Genomic DNA, 18907 nt, shown 5'->3' with positions numbered 1-18907 from the left:
AAAAAAAGTTACTAAAGCAAAACAAATCCACCTTTTAAGTGATCAAACTGAATACTGTCTTTGGATCAGTGATGTCTAGTTAAACATATTATTAGTAGTGATTGCAAAGACAAAGGTTCCAGCATCTGTGGCCAGATGTCAGAAATCTTTTGCCGTTCATTAAACAACAGAAAACACTAAAGTGATTAACCACAACCAATTTATGTTTTAAAATGGCCTATAAGGGATCAAAAAGCATAGATTTTAATTGATTACAACAGTGAAAGTAGGAAGCATAGGCAGTTGTGACAGACTTTCCAGACTTTAAAAAACAAAGAAAACAAGGAGGAATGAAAGAGAGCATATGTAAAGAACTGCATCAGCCAGTTCTATAATCTAATGTAGTTACCACATGTAGTGAATATCATGAAATCTCTAACAAAACAAGCAGATTTAAATCAATGCTTCATGTATAAAACAGTATCATCATCTTTACCTCTGGGGCAGTGCTTAGCTGAGATTATGCTATTTAAGTGGCCAAGGTTTAAAAGAAATAGATCCAGTTTGTTAGTTCACGATAAAACTGTGTGCCAAAGACACATGATTATTTCTCCCTGAGGAAAAGGGACATGTTGAACACATCCAAATTGTATAAATAGAAGTTTATAGAAGATACAAAGTATTTCTCATATTTGATATGTGTTCTGAGAACAATGGCTTTATTTTAACTTAGCACAAAAGGCCTATGCTAATTCAATTGATGCATTTAGAGGGCAAAATGTTAATGTAGAATTTTGACAGGGAACTAAAACTTAAAGTAGACATAGAGTTCTTTAAACATGGGTAATTTGGGGCCACCGTAATGATTTCTCTGCCTTCTTTTATTATGTTATATGAAAGAACACATTATTATTTGACTTCAATCCTTCATGCAGAGAGGTAGACCTGACATAAACCAAAACAATGTAATCTCTGAATACATATGACTGTAGTACTTAGAGAGGATAGGTTATCTAAAACTGAGAATCCTTCTGTAATGCTTCTGATTCTTGAGGCTCGTTTTTATATATTTATCATCCTCATAGGGTTTTTCATATTTTTGCATGTCTAATAAATAGATGAGGTTTTTGTTGTAACTATGAAGTTACGATTCAATTGTTGCAAATTTCTATGACATAGTAGTTTTCATTACCCAAATAAGGTCAATCAGAATCAATGTGAAGGTAGTCAAGGGCTTCTTGGATAGCCAAGTGATGCAGTCAGTACCAAGACTATGGCAGAATGTAGGCAATATAATATAATAATGTAGATAATATTGTCAATTAAAACTAGAATTTCCTGCAAGGTTGGGATGAAGAGATGGTCCACAGTTACCAGTGCTTGCTATCCTTGTGGAGAAACCATGCCCAAATAGTGGCTTACAGATATACTTAGTTCCAGGATATCTAATATCCTTATTGGCCTTTCTCAGGTACCAAGAAGACAATATACTCACACACATAATTCATCTTAAACAACAATAACAGAACTATTAGCTACTTTGAACAAATTATAGGAATCTATTTGCCAGTCATTACTATTATTGCCTTTATCATTCCAGGTCCCTTTAAGTGTATTCCTAAAGCTCTTTATCAGGATTTTCAAGATAATTCTATACTCTAGGTTGATTGAATAACTTGTAGTCATTCAAAGAAGGACACAGGATGGACTCTATCTAGACTTTAAGACCTGGTATCATGAGGCTGTGTTCTTGACATTTTGATTTTTGAAATCTTGAGAAGCCACTCTGTGAAAAACTGTGACTCACAAGCAGATGAAAGACCATATGGATAAAAGGCAAACAAGTGTAGCTATCTCAGCTGAGCATGACCTGGATTAGTTAGGTCCCATATGAGAGTAGCTCACCATAAATACAGTGCATGAGGGCAAAATCCAAAGCATTGGACAGTAAAACATGTTTAAATCACATTCCACAGAGCCATTTGTGCTAGCATATAGATATTTTATATTTCAGGCAATCTAAAACTTTTGATTTAAGGTGATTTTGGTACAAGGAAGAGTAATTTAATAAAAAAATATGGTGATTGCCCTATATTGTGTGAAAAATATTTCTGACCTCTTTTTTGGTTATTGAAGAAGATGAAAAAAAGGATTCAAAGATTTATTTTTCTCAGTTTTACAAGAACATTTTACATAATTTTTTGATTTAGATACATGGAGACAGCATTGCAAATACATTTACTAAAATGAATTTATTAACACCAATCATACTTTTCTAAATACCAAGTTTGAAAATTAATACATTTAATAATAATGTTTCAAAAGATTAATTTTACATATTTATAAGAATTAAAGTTTCCATTTAAAGTAAAGGTTACTCTCACAACATCACCAATTGGTCATTCAAATAACATGGCTTGTACATATTCAAAGTTGTTTCATCTCAAGGGAGATATACAGTGCTAATATATTTATCAATATAATCTCATAATAATAGAACACTTTACCTGCACAAGAGTTTATGAGTGGCAGCAGAATTACCAGTTTCCATAGCAACCTCATCTCCACGTTCGAAGGTCAAAAATTTCTCCCATGCAATCAGCAGGAAAGAAGATTGTATCTTCTAGTCAGTATGTTCACAATCTATCTGAAGGAAAATAAATTGACAAACATGAGTGTCTTAATATGTATCCCAAATGATAAGTATTGATTATAATTATTAAGAACATATTATCAACATAAAGCAACATAAATGACTACTCAGTTTTTCACATTTTAGTTCACTTTTGGATTTATTAGGATAATATGTAATTTAATGCATAACATATGGATTAAATGTTCCACTAATTGGATTTTAAGTCTGTAATTTTAACTTTCAATAATTACGTTCCATCACACACACACACACACAGATATACACAAGTTCATAGAAATCACAGATTTTCTAAGTATTCTATTAAAATTATTGAGAATATACTCATTATGATTCATTACCTTTCTTAAAGTTAATAGAACTCAAACCAATATTATTGTAAAATTTCTGTAAGAAATCCATGCCCAATGGCATTATCTTGCAGATAGGAGTTGTGCTTTTCCCAAGAGGTTACACCATAATTATTGCTAATTTATTTTGACATTTTAGCTATTCCATGATAAATGAAACCAAGAGAAGGTGCTAGCATGCCCTTTACTATAAATCTAATAAGAGATTTATAAACACTGATAAGCACATACAATTTTAGAATAGTCTCAATATAAACTCACCTTGTTCATTATAATAAAAACATTGGACATCAAATGAAACTTTTCGTGTAGCAGAACCATATTAAAGCACAAATAACTTAAGAAAGTATCTGAATACTCTATATAAAACTGAATAATAAAGTTTAAAAGTAAAGGCTTATGAAAATAGTGATTATATTCCACTTTATAAAAGTAAACTGTAAATGTTTACCTTAAAGATGAAAATCACAAACAGAAACTGCTCAATTCAATAAACAACACTGAGTTGGTGATGCTGATTATTACCTCAAAAGTGGTCTGATAGGCTTTGCATTTCATTTTCTCTTACACATTGCATATGTATTTATATATTCAGACGTGAATATCCAAATGAATTTAAAATCTTTGTTTCATAGACATTGCATAAAATAGCAACAAAATTAAACAAAACAAAAAAAACGAACAACAAAAAAATGAACAAACAACAAAACATCAAATAGGCTTGGAGAGTAGACTCAGAACTTGAGAGGACTGAGTGCTGTTCCAGAGGACTCCAGTTAATTGCCAACTCCTACACGGAAGCTCACTGTCTGTAATCTCAGTTCCAGGCACCCTGATGTCCTGCCCTCTCCTGGCCTCTGTGGGAAGTATGTGAAATGTGGCTACCTCAGCCGTGCTATCAGGTAAAAGTATACCCATACAATACATGAGATGTATCCTATGGGCAATATGCAAACCCTCGCACTATTAATGATATTCTATTATACTGGTAGACAGGAGCGTAGTATAACTGTCCACTGAGATGCTCCACCAGCAGCTGACTAAAACAGATAGAGCCAAACATTAGTTGGAGCACTTGAAGTCTTGTGAAACGGTGGAATGAATGAGAAACATGGAGGAATAGGGACCCCACAAGAAGACAAACAGAGTCAATTGACCTTCATCCTTAAGGGCTCCCAGAGACTGAACCACCAAAGAACAAACAAGGGCTGGATCTAGGTGCCCACACATACGCAGCAGATATGCACCTTGGCCTTCATGAGGGTCCCCCAACAATTGGTGTTGAGGCTGTCTCTGAATCTGTTCCCTGCCTGTGGAGCCTGTCTCCTTAACTGAACTGTCTTGTCTGATTTCAGTGGGAGAGGATATACCTAGACTTGCAGTGACTTGTGATGTCCGGGTGGGTGGTACCTAAGGGTACCTCACACTTCTCAGAAATGAAGGGGAGGGAGGAATGGGGGAAGGGGCCCTGTGAGAGTAAGGACTGGGAATAGAGGGGCGATGCAATCAGAATGCAAACCTTCAAAGAAAGAAAATGGAAAAAGTAACAACAAAAATAAAATGTAGCAAAAGTAAACCAAAAGCAAAAACTCGACAGAAATAAGCAGAAAAATCACAAAGAGCATTCCTAGTAAAAGATAGATAATCAATCCTGAGATACAGAATGTGATTGTAGCAGCTTCTGGGAGCTTCACCAGGTAGAATGTACATAGAAGGTGCATTAGAGTTTCAGGGAGGAGCCAAGGTCTGAATGGAGAAAGATGGCAGGGCTTTGAGAAAAGGGAAGAGTGTGAAGGCACAGGCTGAGTTGGTAAAGTCATGAGCCATGCCCAGCATGAGGTGCCAAAGAAGAGTGGTCTAAGGGAGGGGGATAAATGCTCAAATACGGGAGACCTGTAGGTTTTCTTCTTGAGCATTTAGTCATGATTTAATTCAAATCTCTGCTACTCCAAGAAACTACAGTATTGGGGAGAATAAATGCTATAATTATTTAGATGAACTGAATTCTATTTTTATAACCTCAAAGGGATGATTATTTTTAAATCTACAGTAGCAGATTTGAAGAAAAAGAAAAGCTTACCTCTATATAAACCTTGTTCCTCAAAAAAAATGTTCTACCTACTGGAATAGTAACATCATTTTTTAAGAAATAAAACAAATAATGTATCCTATTTTGACAGTATTTTGCAACTTTGAATCATTCACCCTCTCACTTCCAAAATCCTTGGAATAATATTCAAAATCAGATGCATTTAGAAACTTCTCTTTCCTTCTGCTTTATTTTCAAAGCATGGCCATGACAAAAATCAGTTTCCTAATCAGTACACACACACTGTCTATTAAATGTAAAGACATTGTTTGATTTACATATAGTTCCCCTCAGATTCTACATAGTCCTTAAAATCTGCACACTACTAGCATAAACATATTTCCCTGTTTTCTTTGCCCAAATATCTGCATTCTCAAATGTCATGACAGAATTATTAATAGTACTTCTTTCTCCCAAAAGTCAAAGTTTACAAGATAAATTATATGGTCCACTTATTTCATGGATATTCATTATTTCTCCTACCAGGTTCTCTCATCCTTCTGTCGTGATTAAAGCTCTGCGGTTGTCTCTAGAGAAGCAGTACTCCTTATGTACTTCCAGTTTATAGAGTTGTAGCAGTACTGTCTCTGCCTCTTAGCTCCAGGAATCTATTTCTTTTGCTGCAGTGTGTTTTATAGAGAAATGCACACATCTTAACACCTAAATCAGTAACAAAGTCAAAGCATAATATTTCCATCATTTAAACTCAAAGAGGTGACCCCATAGGAAGATCAGTAGTCTTGACTAACCAGGACCCCTGAGATCTCTGACTCTGAACCACCAACCAGGCAGCATACACAAGCTGGTCTGAGACCTCCAACACATATACAGCAGAGGACTGCCTGGTCTGGCCTCAATGGGAGAAGAAGAGCTTAACCCTTGAGAGACCTAAAGCCCTAGGGAGTGGGGAGGTCTGGTAGGGGAGGAAGAATGGGATGAGGAACTGTGGGAGGGGAAACAGTGAGGGCATCCATGACTGGACTGTAAAAATTGAAAGTAATAATGATAAAAAAACTTCAAGTATCTTCATCGCATATAAAATGCTAACTCAGAGGTGTTACTATGACCTAGTCTGAAGTTGCATCTAACAGCACACAGTTCCCAATTTTAGGAATTTCTGCTAATACTAGGCAATGTTCATTTCCCTCATTAATCTTGAAGTGTGTTATAAAGGATATAAAATCAACTGTCTACCCTTCCTCCAAGAGAGTAGCTTCAAACAGCTCTCTACTTAAATACAGCTTTAATACACAAGGTTTCTATGATGCCAGCAGAATCTAGAGTCCCTTCTTATTAGGTATGCATGTTGTCTCCTGTCGTTCTAGCTTCCTGTTTCTTTGTCCTGATCTTACATTTACTTCTGTGAGTAAAAGATTTGCTTCTCATGCTTCCAACACTACAGAAATTTCCCCTTTCATCGAAACAACCTACAATAATACCTCAAATCAAAGAATCATAAAACAGTCAGCCACTCCTGTTCTCATGGAAATTTAAAATGCTTGAGCCACAAAATGATTATTTTGCCTAATCTTGCTTGTGATAAATGGTGGCTACTGATATTACAATGCACTAGTGTCTTTACTCTTCATCTTCAAATATTATATTATATTCATTATAATATTTTTTCCTTTAGATTATAACAATTTTCAATATATATAAGTAGAGAATTCTGCTCTGATGTATAGCCATGTAGTTATCAAAGGCACCATGTTAAAGGCAGAGTGCTTGTAAGGTAAACACTATGGATACTACTTCTATGATGATTTGTAAGTGAGTAAGAAGAAAGCATAGTTGTTGCTGAGAATATGCTAGGTATGTAACTGGCACTTGAACAGCTTAGCACCTGCTAAAAGGACTACAGCACATTCCACAACTGGCTTGTTTAACTGTGAAACGATTGTTCTTTGTTCATAATTGTGAGCTTCAAAAATTGAAGAATTTGACATAGAAATCACCTTCAAATTTCTTCTATCTTTTCCAGAGCTGCTTGACTCACATTCAGTGTATAATTTCATGGCAAATGCTGCCCTTTCCCATCTGATTGCTTATCATTATATGGTAATGAGGTCAAAGCCCGAAAGACATTTTATTTGCTATTGATTTATGAAGCCAGACTAAGTATTTATGCATCTTTTGCCTTTTGTAAAAGTTAAATTTGTAAAATTTAAGATTGTTCAGGATCCAGAAAATATTCTAGCTCAATAAAAGCTATCTGCTAGCAAAACTCTGGTATTTATTTACTCACAGAACCTAGGGTAGAAGTATTCACTGTATAAAATGTATGCTGGTCAATGGCCTGAAAGGCAATCATATGTTTCTAGAACCTTGAGATTACTTAAGGCCAAAGCAGTAAAGAAAGAAAGGTTATAATACAAACTTAACTTACAACAACATTTAGAGTCTTAAAAAGTTTTGTAAATGTGTCACCAGCATCTGACTTCAGGTGAGGGTTATAGGCCATGCAGTCTTTTAAATGGTATTTTGGATCAAAGAAGTAGGTGCCTCGGTTCATAACCTGACTGTTAAGGTTATTGTTCTATTATTACAAGATGAACTTGGTGGCCCTAGACTATGTGTGTTCACTTTTCTCTCACAGAATTTCTTAATGTCAGTTTTCAATGTTTCAAACATTTTTTAAAAAGAATACAGATGACAGTCCCTTTCTTATCATTAAAAAAATCTTTGAGAATTCTTATACACATATAATTTTGGTGGCAAACCTTTCTAAAAATAGTTTGCAGTCGATTGGACCTTTGAAATAACTGACTTAGTCTAACTATTTATGATTTTCTAATAAGACAATCATATTAGTCAATGATAGAATTTTGTACACTGTGCATACACATGGTACCATATAAACATTCATACAATACATAAATTTGGATTCATAGTGTGTGTGTGTGTGTGTGTGTGTGTGTGCGAATTCATTTTACATTTATAGTACATTACCTTCCTGGAGGTCATTAATGAATCTCAAGATAACATTATGTAAAATCATTGAAGTGACAAGCCTCCGGATATGTCTGTGAAGAATTAGACATTAGGTTATTTGAGTTGGCACGATCTACCCTAAATATGAGTGGTACTGATTCTTGGGCAGAGATCTTTGATTACATCAAAAGGAGAAAATTAGCAAAGAATGAGAATTTATCTCCTGGATACTTGAGACACTGACAAAATATGGGGATATGATGTGATCAGATGCCTGAGAAATGTCTCACCATGACTTTGATCCCTTAATATGTAAACCAAAATAAATCTTTCCACCCTGATGTTCCATTTACCTCATAATTTGTCACAGCAATGTGAAACTTACCTAATAACTAGCACAGGTCAACAATCCATAGCCTCTTGAACAAATTAAGTGCACTTGAACCGACTCTTCCTGTTTATGTATGCATGGCCGATACCTACAATGCCAGAGTCGAATAGAAGTCCATACGGACAGGCCTGCAAAGCTAACAGCATTTACTGGCTGAACTTTTATGGCTTTGAAGCTTAGTGAAACTTCTTTGCAGTTGCCTGGGATAATGCAATCTGAACTGTACAATACCCTTAGCAGGGAAGAGTTCACTCAGTACCAAGATTGCAGAACTGAATTTATCTAAATCTATATACACGGACAAAAGGAAAATACCAAATGTCAAGTAGAAAACAACTCTGGATCCCACATGTTTGGGAGGTACAGAATCTGAATTCTGTCTTTATACAACCTCTTCTAACCATGTGTTCTAGAACTGCATCTGAGACGCAAAGATTATAAATAAACAATAAGGAATTATTGCTGTAAGGAAAGAATCACGCCCAGTGCAAGTTTGACTTACCTCAGGCAATCCTAAAAGCTTCTTTCGGTGGCTCTGTCAGAGTAGTGCCTTTTTTTTTCTTTCAAGATAAACTATTTATATTTTGTGTCTAAAACTCAACAATCAGTCCTTGAATTTTCTGTAAGCCAGGAATAAATATGAACATCAAATATTTACTTGACATAGTAAGGACTTCGGGAATCAAGTGATATTATTACTACCTTGAAAATTGGTATACCTAGCAGGCATGGGAAACAATGAGAGTTATCAAATTTAGAGGGAAAGTATTCTTTATATCTCATAAGAAGATTTTTCAGTTTTTTGTTATTGTTGTTTTGTTTCCTTATAAAGAAAAGTAGGGATATTTGCTTGACTAAAATGCCAGGGTGGATGTGGATACACACAAAATAAGCCTTTAAGGGGAGCTCATAAACTATTGTCAGTACAAAATTACTATATTTAGAAAGCTACAGCGAATGCTAAAGATAACCTAGGACTTAAGATGGCCCATTTCAAGATGGGCAGCCATAGCCCAGAAAGAAGGAATTACTTAGTTCTTCTAATATCATGCTATTTAATTTTCTAGATAGTATTGATAAGATGAACTTGGGTGGTGGAGAATTATGTGATCTAACACTGACACATATTGAATCTCTATGTCAATTAAGCTTTATGCCTTTTACTTAAAGTTGCACTGCCTGAAATATTTTTGTCACAGTGGTAAATAGGAAAAAAATACAGAACTGGAACTCCCATCAAATAGCTTTGGTTAATGCTCTGCATAAGTTTAAGGCAATACCATGGCCAAAGGAGGACTGTTTCTTCAAAACATTAGCCAACTTCTGTCTCTAACCATGACTCATTTGTACCCTTTGGGTTTGTCAAGAAATCATTGTTGTGAAAGCCGGGTCACAAGTGGACGTTATTCTTTCTCTATCTATAGAAACTGTTTTTGAAATGAATGAATTTCCTACCAGAGATCAAGGTACATTTTCAGCTTCTTTGTTCATCCTCAAAACAAATGTGCTCAGTACTAATTGCCCTTTTGTTTTTAATTGACTAGTTAATTAACTGTATCAGATAAATTAGAAATCCCATTTCACTTTCTTCAGGTGGCTCTACTGTTTTATTTCAGTGTAATAAACATTTATGGTCAGTAGCTGTGAGAAAATTTCCAATAATCTTTGCAACAGCCTTACAAGCGACATTCATAGAGTTATTCACTACCCACTTATGTCAAAAATAAATTCAAATGAAAAGTTTAGGATTTGAAAAAAAATGGTTTTGACTGGGAACCCCTACTTGCCATCAAGTCAAGCAAAGTGGCAAGATGATTTATTCTACCATTTTCTTTATTTTCAGAATATAAGCTATCATTTGTGATAATTGTTATGCCGAGTTCACAAAATAGGCAGCCTTAATAGATGATGGATTAGTAGATCGTTATGATGCAACCCTTGTAACAAAATCATACAGCATGGTTTCCTTTTGCTAAGTGGTTAGCAGTATAAAATAAATGCAAATGTATTTGCTTCAGAAGCAAATGACCTCTACATTTTTTTTATGTTCGTTTTCATAGTTTTTTGTTTTGAGATATAGCATGAGGTTGCCTGAACTCATAACCTCTCTGCTTCATGTTTGCAAGTGCTGCACTGATTCTAAGTTAATGTTGCCTGTTTTCAAATTAGAGAGACGAAGGTAGAGGACTAGCTCAGCCATTAATATAGCCTCTCTCAGAAGCTCAGCATAGTTTCTAGAGGTCGTGGAAACTTGCTGAATGAGATCAGTCTGAGAAAATTGGCATTGGCACATCGGCACTACAAAAAAAAAAAAATCCTTCCCACTGTTTTTTAAGCCTAAAGGCACTTGTGTGCATAGATAACAAGGGCAGATATTTCACATGCTTAGCTGAAGAAACAGAAGCCTTGAGGATACAAACATGTTTCAACATTTTAGTTCAGGATTGAGAAGTTCCAGGCCTTGAAGTCACGTGGGTTCCCCCCATTTTTGTGCCTTTCCTGATCTGTGACAATGGGTGTATCTCCTAAGTTCAGCTGCGGATTCTGTGTTTGCCTGCATTTATATCTGCAAAACATAGGTAAATGAGGCACATATTCTTGATATTCACACTGCCCATGACGTGAGAATAAAGGTGAGCAATGAAGCTGTTATTTGGAGGGGGACAACAATCATCTTTCATTCATAAAAACAGGTAATAAGAAATGCCAGCGTCTCAGCGCTTAATACTTGTACCAAGGGGAACAAAGTTGCTATAGTCTTAGTGATACCTTACATCTAGGAGAGAGTTGGTGGTGTTTATCTGGTTTACTTATTAGGTTGCATGATTTTGCTTAATGTCCTGTGTTTATCAGATGGATTATTAGGTAAAACTTGGCAGATCTTGTATGACAATTAAGTCCTATATCAGAACAGTGGGCATGGTAAAGAAAGACTAGATGCAGATCCCAATTTGGATCAATAAACTGTTTTCATCTTCTCAAAAAAAAAGATAAATTGTATCCTAAAGTGAGTAGCTAACTTAATTTTGCAGAGGATGTTGTTAAAAATGGAACCGGAAACTGATAATTCTGGTTTAGTAACAAATTGAGTATTAAAATGCATAGACAAACTACTAATGCTAAAAAGACATTGGATTCTTTCTTCTATAAGTTTATTTCAAGAATTTGGAGGATCAAAGGTGCTCTCCTCACATTTCTAAATTGTGATATGTAGTACAAATTATAGAAATGCATGGCCATTCTCTGCTACAAATCAAGTTCATGGCAACCTTAATAGGATACATGAGACTGTGAATCAAAAAACAAAAAAGCAAAACAGAACAAAAACAGATAACATAGAAAATCAAAGACAAGGGATAGTGCTCAAATAAAATCACTATTGGTTATATATATATATATATATATATATATATATATATATGAAAGAAATTTAATCCATGTGAACATTATATCTAGCTCTCTACTAAAGATGGGTCTGAAGATGTTTCTAGTGATAAGTTCAATCATATTCAATATTTGAAAAAAAATTTGCTTGACCAAATTATTAAACATTAGGGAAATGAGAACCATCTAGATTGAAAATAATGACAGAGATGAAAACACATGCAGGCATACATAATATATGTATTCATCTAAAGGAGAAAACAGATGTTTTCTTTTTAGTTTTATCGCTTCTTCATTAATTCCAACTAATAAATAAGCAAGAATACTTTAGTAAGATTCTAATAAAAGACATGTGGGTGAAGAACACTTAATTTTCCTTGCATAAAGTTAATGAGCTATGTTGAGAATAATATTAGAGATATAAGGAAAATACTTCACATTTTATATGTTTAAGAAACTTAAAAGGAGTATATGAAACATTTTCTATATTTCTTGCCTTTCCATAGTATTCAAAGGTAAAAGTAATTTTTAAAAGCAGTAAGCAATGTTTAAAAGTTGTAGACAGTAAACCTATTAATAAATCTAACTGGATGGTATTTAGATGAAGGACTAGAACATCTTGTGACTAGACCTAAAAACCTGTCATATTTGAACTTACTTGAGTGCAAGTAGGTTGGACATCAGTAGTTTATCAAAAAAAACATTTTTTAAAAAGGTAAATACCTCAAATTGACACAGAGTTTTGGGGCAATATTTCAGTGTTTTCTTGCTTTTGGAAATAGTTACTTATGTAATTATGTCTACTAATGAGTCATGGTGGTCAAAACAAGGGACATGAGCCTGCCATTTTTTTTAATACGTACTTTTGTGATCAGGTATGAGTTTGTATTCTGGTTTGAACGTATGCTTTAAAACTTTGACAAATTGAAACACTCTCTTGGGAGGTAGAGCCAGGATGATGAAGTGGCTTGGAGCCATGACTTATGAGGGTCAGTGGAAAGAAATGAGTATGTTTAGCCTGGGGAAGTGAGGATTTCACAGACAGAGGAGAGCCATCTTCAAATATTTGAAGTGCTGTCTTGTGGAAGAAGGATTAAACTTATTATTTGTGTCTCAGGAGAGCAGAACTGAGACCAAAGGGTGGACACTTCAGAGCAGCAAATCTCAGCTTAATAGCAGCCCTGAGCATTTTAACATGTAGAATGTTTAGCCAGTGGTCAAGTGAACCAGCAGTGAAACCTAGACATTCTGAGACACATAAATACTTAGTAGGTCTGGGATTTTTTTAGAGAAATCAGATTGCCTGTATTTGGAAGATATGTTGAATAAAATGGGAAGAGGAGAATATACTCATAATATTTAGAAACATCAAATGAATTCTTGTGTGAGAAAGTACAGAGGAAAACTTCTCTCTATAATATAGCCAGATAGAGTATAATGTTAATGTTATACAGAATGTATAACTAAGGGTCACCCTTTATGGGATACATTTCAGAGACTTTCTATCCTAGGAGAAATTTAAACAAGATGACCCCATTTATCTTTCTCAACCAGGAATCTTTTAGGTTTATATGTAAAAGCAGCAAGCTGAAAAATCTTCTAACCAGGGTTTCTGCACTGCTATTTGTTGACTGATATTCATCAATGTATTAAAAATGTAGAAAACCCCACATAAATGTGACTTCAGTTTATCTGTCTCTTAAAACAGCATCACTAGGTCCAAACATGTGTAATGCTAAAACCTAAACTACATAGGAAAAAAATCAACTGGTTGGTCCAAACTGATGTGGTCAGCTTGTTTAACTAGACTCAGAAAACAAACAAGCAAGGGACTAACTGGATCTTCAACACCATTGCTATGCATAGACTGACAGAAGATCCTGAAGTCTAACAGATAGCCCGTCTTATTCTTCATGTTTCCTACCCTGTTGCAGAAGGTTATCTCTGACCTGCATCATTTGGATAAAAATTCTAGACACTGACAACTTTAGGAGTACATTAAGGGAGAAAAAAACTAAAATACTGGGAGTAAGAGGAAGATTTGAAACTAAAACAATAGGCTGATGATGACAGTGCATCATATTGAAAGTGAAGATGATTGGATATACATAGAATATTTTTGCCACAACACTATACAATGCCTACAATTATTATTTTAATTTTATGGATGAGGAGATGAAATTGAGAGATGCTTAGTAAACTGGCATACTAATAAGGAGGAAAAAAACCTCACCGTATCATTGACCAATATCACCCAAGCCTGTGATTACGCTTACAATGGCCAATAAGACAGACTGCATAATTTTGCTCAAAACATATTCTATGGAATTTAAGAAGACATAGTTCCTCATAATAATGTTGTGAATTAAAACATCTTTCACTGTAAATAGCCTAGGTGGATACAAAACTATTAGAGACGGCGCTGGGCAAGGTTCCCACAGCTGCTTTTGAGACTTGAATGAGGTAGCATGACATCTGACATTATACAAACACAAGCTTAAGTGTAACTCAATAGTTCCCTTCCTGAGGGGCCTCCACTGCCCTTTCCATGATTCTATTTATTGAAAAACTGTTAGTATTCACAGCTCTTTCTATGTCTCCTTTTCCTTTCTCTTTTTCCCCCTTCTTTCGTCCTTAATATCTTCACGGCTTTTAGAAGTCATTAAATAAACTCTATGTCTTACATGAACCTGAAAACTTGAACGAAAATAAATATATGTAATTTATGAAACTATATAACTCTAAGATACTCATTGAGAAACATTCATATGCATGCATGCTTGCATGCATGTGGGAGCACATAGAGACTCTCTCTCTTTCTCTCTCTCTCTCTCTCTCTCTCTCTCTCACACACACACACACACACACACACACACAATTTTTCTAAAGCTGTGCAATATGGAAAGAAAACACACATAAAAAAATTAAGCCACAAATCATACAAAGGAAAAATGGGCAGCAATTCCAGCCTGATCCTGTTGCCTGAAGTTCCGGCTCACCAGCTCCTGGACAATTGGACCTTTATTTTCTATTCTATCAGTCTGTACATTATTAAGTGCACCATAGTAGACCTACCCTTACCAAAACTGGAGTTGTTTCAGAGATAAATGAGGTTGCCATTCAGCAACGATCCTGTAAAATCCTGGGATATCCCTTTACAGCTAAGTTGCTGGCAGTCAAATGACATGGGAACAGTAATGGGATAGCCTTGATTGGTTGGTAGAATTTGTATCTGATTGAATAGGAAGAGAGTTCTGAGAAGTCACTTTGGAAGGAAGGAGCAATGTGCGATTGATATCAGAGTGTCACACTAAAATGGTCTTTCTTTTCAATCTCCTAGTATAAGGGGTGTTGTGGAAAGGTGAGGAATCATCTGTGGTTGTATAGCAGTCATTCTGGGGAGGATTTAAGTGGCTACATGTGTGTGTGAAAGGACTAATTCTTTAGCAGAGCCACCACTTTACTCTCACTGTGCAACAGGTAGAAAATGCGCTGTGACCCTAAGCTTGTGTGATCAAGGTTTTGACACTGTCAGTCCAATTTGTTCAGAGGGAAATGGAGAGGGGGCAGGAGTTAGTGACTCCCTGACTCAGGGGACATCATACGATCAAGGGTCATCTCCAAGCTGTCAGTGCTTATTTATTTCTTTAGAAAACCTCTCTAGTTCTTTTTAGTAACATAATAATTGTACAAAGTCATGTAGCTTGATCCCTGTTGCCCTGGATTTTATCAGTGTACGATCAAGTGAGGACTGCACAGAGTAGGGGGAATGTCTTTATTTGGCCATCTTGAGATTCCCCCACTGGCTTCACTTAAATCCAGTCTTTGCCTCTTAAGAGGTAAGGGACTTTATAGATTACTTTCTTTGGTAGGAGTAAAAACTGTCTTCTATCATTGCTATTATCTGTGGTATTTAATATTAACTAATTAAATGTAAAGGAAAATTTTGTACTGAAGATGCTTCTGATTCAGCTCATTTTGGTCCCTCTTCCAGGTATTTGCCAACTATGGCATCTTTTCCAAAGAGAGTGACCTTATTCCAGGAAGATGTGTATTATATCTATATTTAATGAAGTGAATTTTAATGAGGGAATAAGTGGAATATTCATATCATATATATTTTCCCAGTATATTTTATGGCCATTTTTCATGACCTTCTCCAAACATGTCTCCTGTATGCAGAAGATATTAAACTCTAAGAATTCAATTAATGAATGTGTGATTAGATGTTACCTTTCAGTAACCGAATTTTATTTCAGGGGTGGTAAAATGATAAAAGCACTAACCTTCAAGAAGTAAGAATAATTTGAATTTTTCTTATTTTCTCGATAAAATTTAACACAAATCCCTGGAAAGGTGATGACAGAGACTTTCATTTTTAATAAAGAAGGGAAATAATGACACACAATGGGGCTAACGGCCACCAAGCACCTGTGATTCCAATGATATGGGATAGAAAAATATAAGCATGAAGATTAGAAGAACTCTCTTCACACTAAAATGACATCAAGTAGGAATGTCATTCCTATGCATCAAGACAAATATGTGTACACATGTGTTTGTATGTATTGCAGCATGTCTTTAAGTCAAGGACTATTTGCTTATGGAACAGAGGTCCTATAGAATTCTGATAATGATGAATATTTTAATCATGTATTAACACCTTGTGTACATAATTTCTGATATGAATAAACTAGTTTGTTTCCCTTTAATAAGAGTAGAACATAAAACATCATGTATAGTACATAATATTTAATGTAGGTGATAAATAACTGCTTTTGCACTTTATGTTCTACATGCCTGATTATTACCTCAGAATACACTTCTGATAGCCTCATATATCCTATGTTTATTGCATTTCTTGCTTAAACAAAGAAGCCGTGTAGACTGATTAAACTTGCATTGTATATTTTGTATGAAAAAACCACATAATGTTTGCATAATGACATAACTCCCAAGTAACATATTTTTCAGAGCATGTCTTCATTGCAGGGCAGTACATAACTATGGCTATGTTTAGCCTGTATGCCTGATATAGTATCAACTGATCCATAATTTTCCTGCAGTGATTTCTATCTGTATGCGATGCTACAGCATGATAAACATGGACTCCCAAATGTAAAGTCACTCTTGGCTGCAGATCATTTTGTCACTAGAAGGTCCATACCCTGTACCACCTTGCTCAAGTATGAGTGCCTCAGTTGTAGGCATGAAAAATATAAATTTGAAAACATATTGACTACATTGAAAGATGCTATTCCTGGTTTAGTGTGGAAGTGTAATTGCAGATGCATTGTTCAGAAATGTCAGGCTCAAGTCACCTGCCAATGCCCAGAGCATATTAGTTTTTCAGAGGATATGTGCATATAAATAAACTAAATGCATATAGAAAATCACACATATATCTTCTTTCTAAATCACTTTCCTTCATTCTACCTGATGTACACTCCCCGAGGTCCAAGCCAGAGTGGTATTTTTGGCACAATATTGTTCCTGATTTCTCTACCGCCTACTGGGGACCTGCCTTTCAAATATCTATTGTGAACTTTCTCATGAATGCCAATGATATACAGCTACATTCTTTCCTTCCAACTTTTCCTCCCCCAGGCACTCCAAGTACCCTGTGAATACTTTGAAGATATCCATAACAAGATGAATAGCAATTACTTGTAATAGAGGAGAGAAAGGCAAAGGGCATTTTTATTGGTTCTGGGAAGATTTAACTACATTGATATAGCATTGACTATAATATCCCCATAATCTCAGGAGTATGATAAATAGCCACCTCTCTCTCAACTCTGTCCCTGGAGGCACTCGGGCACTAACTGCGTCCCTTGTCACACAGATCACTCAGTCTCCATTCATTCTTGCATGTTAACTTTACTACATTCCCTGAACATTGAGTACTTTATTCACTCCCAATTCAAATCAAAATAAGGTTTAATGGGTTCCCTTCTCTTCTGGGGCTAATTTCCCTTCATTGAACACTCATGTTCCCATTAACTCAAGGAGAACAATCCCCTAAACAGCCTTTGAATTAGACACCAAACAACTAATTGTTCTTTGGGAAGCTTGCGTTGAGCCTGCTGGCATCAGTGAGAACCTCCCTTTGCGTACACTAGGGGATGAGGCATAACTTCATTTGGCTACTCTTAGATAATTAACATCCTATCAATTTCTGAGCTCATGGGTTGCACTTCTAGACCACATATCACAGTGCTCACTGTGCCCTCAAGACCTAGCATTTAGAGGAGAAATACAATGATACCAACAATGACAGAAACTTCTATTAAAAAGGAGATGCTAGTGCAGCCCTTAGTAAGAGCTATCTCATGGACAACCTTACATTTGACCCTTTGAGTCAAGGGGCCAATCTTTGAACTGAAAGGATTTTTAGTTTCATTTCTAGTCTTTATTTCACCTTTTACTTTAATATTTATATTCAAAGAATTTCTGGAGATAAAGAAATAAGTTCTATTTTTTAAAGGAATTCATTGCCACAACTCTTAGCTGAACTCTGTAATAGTGAGTTACAGGTAGCTTGGAGGAAAATGAATTGATTCTTTTGTGGAAGCATGAAAACAGTGATTCGTGTGTCCATATGTTGGCATCATATGAGCTGGACACATGCATAGGTGAGATAACGTATGAAACATCGTTGTTGTTAATATAACTTTTCTGACCCCATAGGTTTATACTAAAGTATTTGCAAGTGAGTCCTCTGGCTGCGTAGTTTAGTAGATGACTGTGAGAATGAACTCACACAGGTTTGATGATCACACTTAGTCATGGTGTAATCCAGCAGATTTTAGTCCCTTGGGGGAACATTGAGTGACAAGGCAGATTGAAACAGTTATATCTGTAGAGAGGTTTGGAAGGAGAGGATTCATCAGTTCTCAATACAGTATGGATTGACTTGGGGAAGTATAAAAGTTTTTGTAATTTTGTTTATTTTGTGTACATGAAAGCATGCCTCCAAGGCCAGAAAATAGCATAGAGTTAGAAAAAGTTTTCTAACTATTTCAATAAAGTACAAGCTAAATGCGGTAGTGTAGTAGGAAGTTTGCTGGGCAAGGACAACCTAACTATATCAGTCATCTGCTATTTTGGTCATAAATATCCACATTGAT

At 35.5% G+C, this 18907-nt stretch overlaps 1 protein-coding gene across 1 annotated transcript in view; it reads right to left on the bottom strand.

Moving 5' to 3' along the window:
- The window catches only part of Cntn6 (contactin 6), a 397730-nt gene that overhangs the window by 312769 nt on the left and 66054 nt on the right, over positions 1-18907 (bottom strand). The window contains 1 exon segment of the mRNA NM_013225.2: positions 2487-2626. Coding sequence (NP_037357.1) covers positions 2487-2541 — 55 coding nt within the window. The 5' untranslated portion in view covers positions 2542-2626.

This window comes from Rattus norvegicus, chromosome 4 (assembly GCF_021556685.1).
Source record: "Rattus norvegicus strain SHRSP/BbbUtx chromosome 4, alternate assembly SHRSP_T2T, whole genome shotgun sequence".
Taxonomy (NCBI): Eukaryota; Metazoa; Chordata; class Mammalia; order Rodentia; family Muridae; genus Rattus; species Rattus norvegicus.
This window is presented reverse-complemented; position numbering and strand designations above follow the sequence as displayed.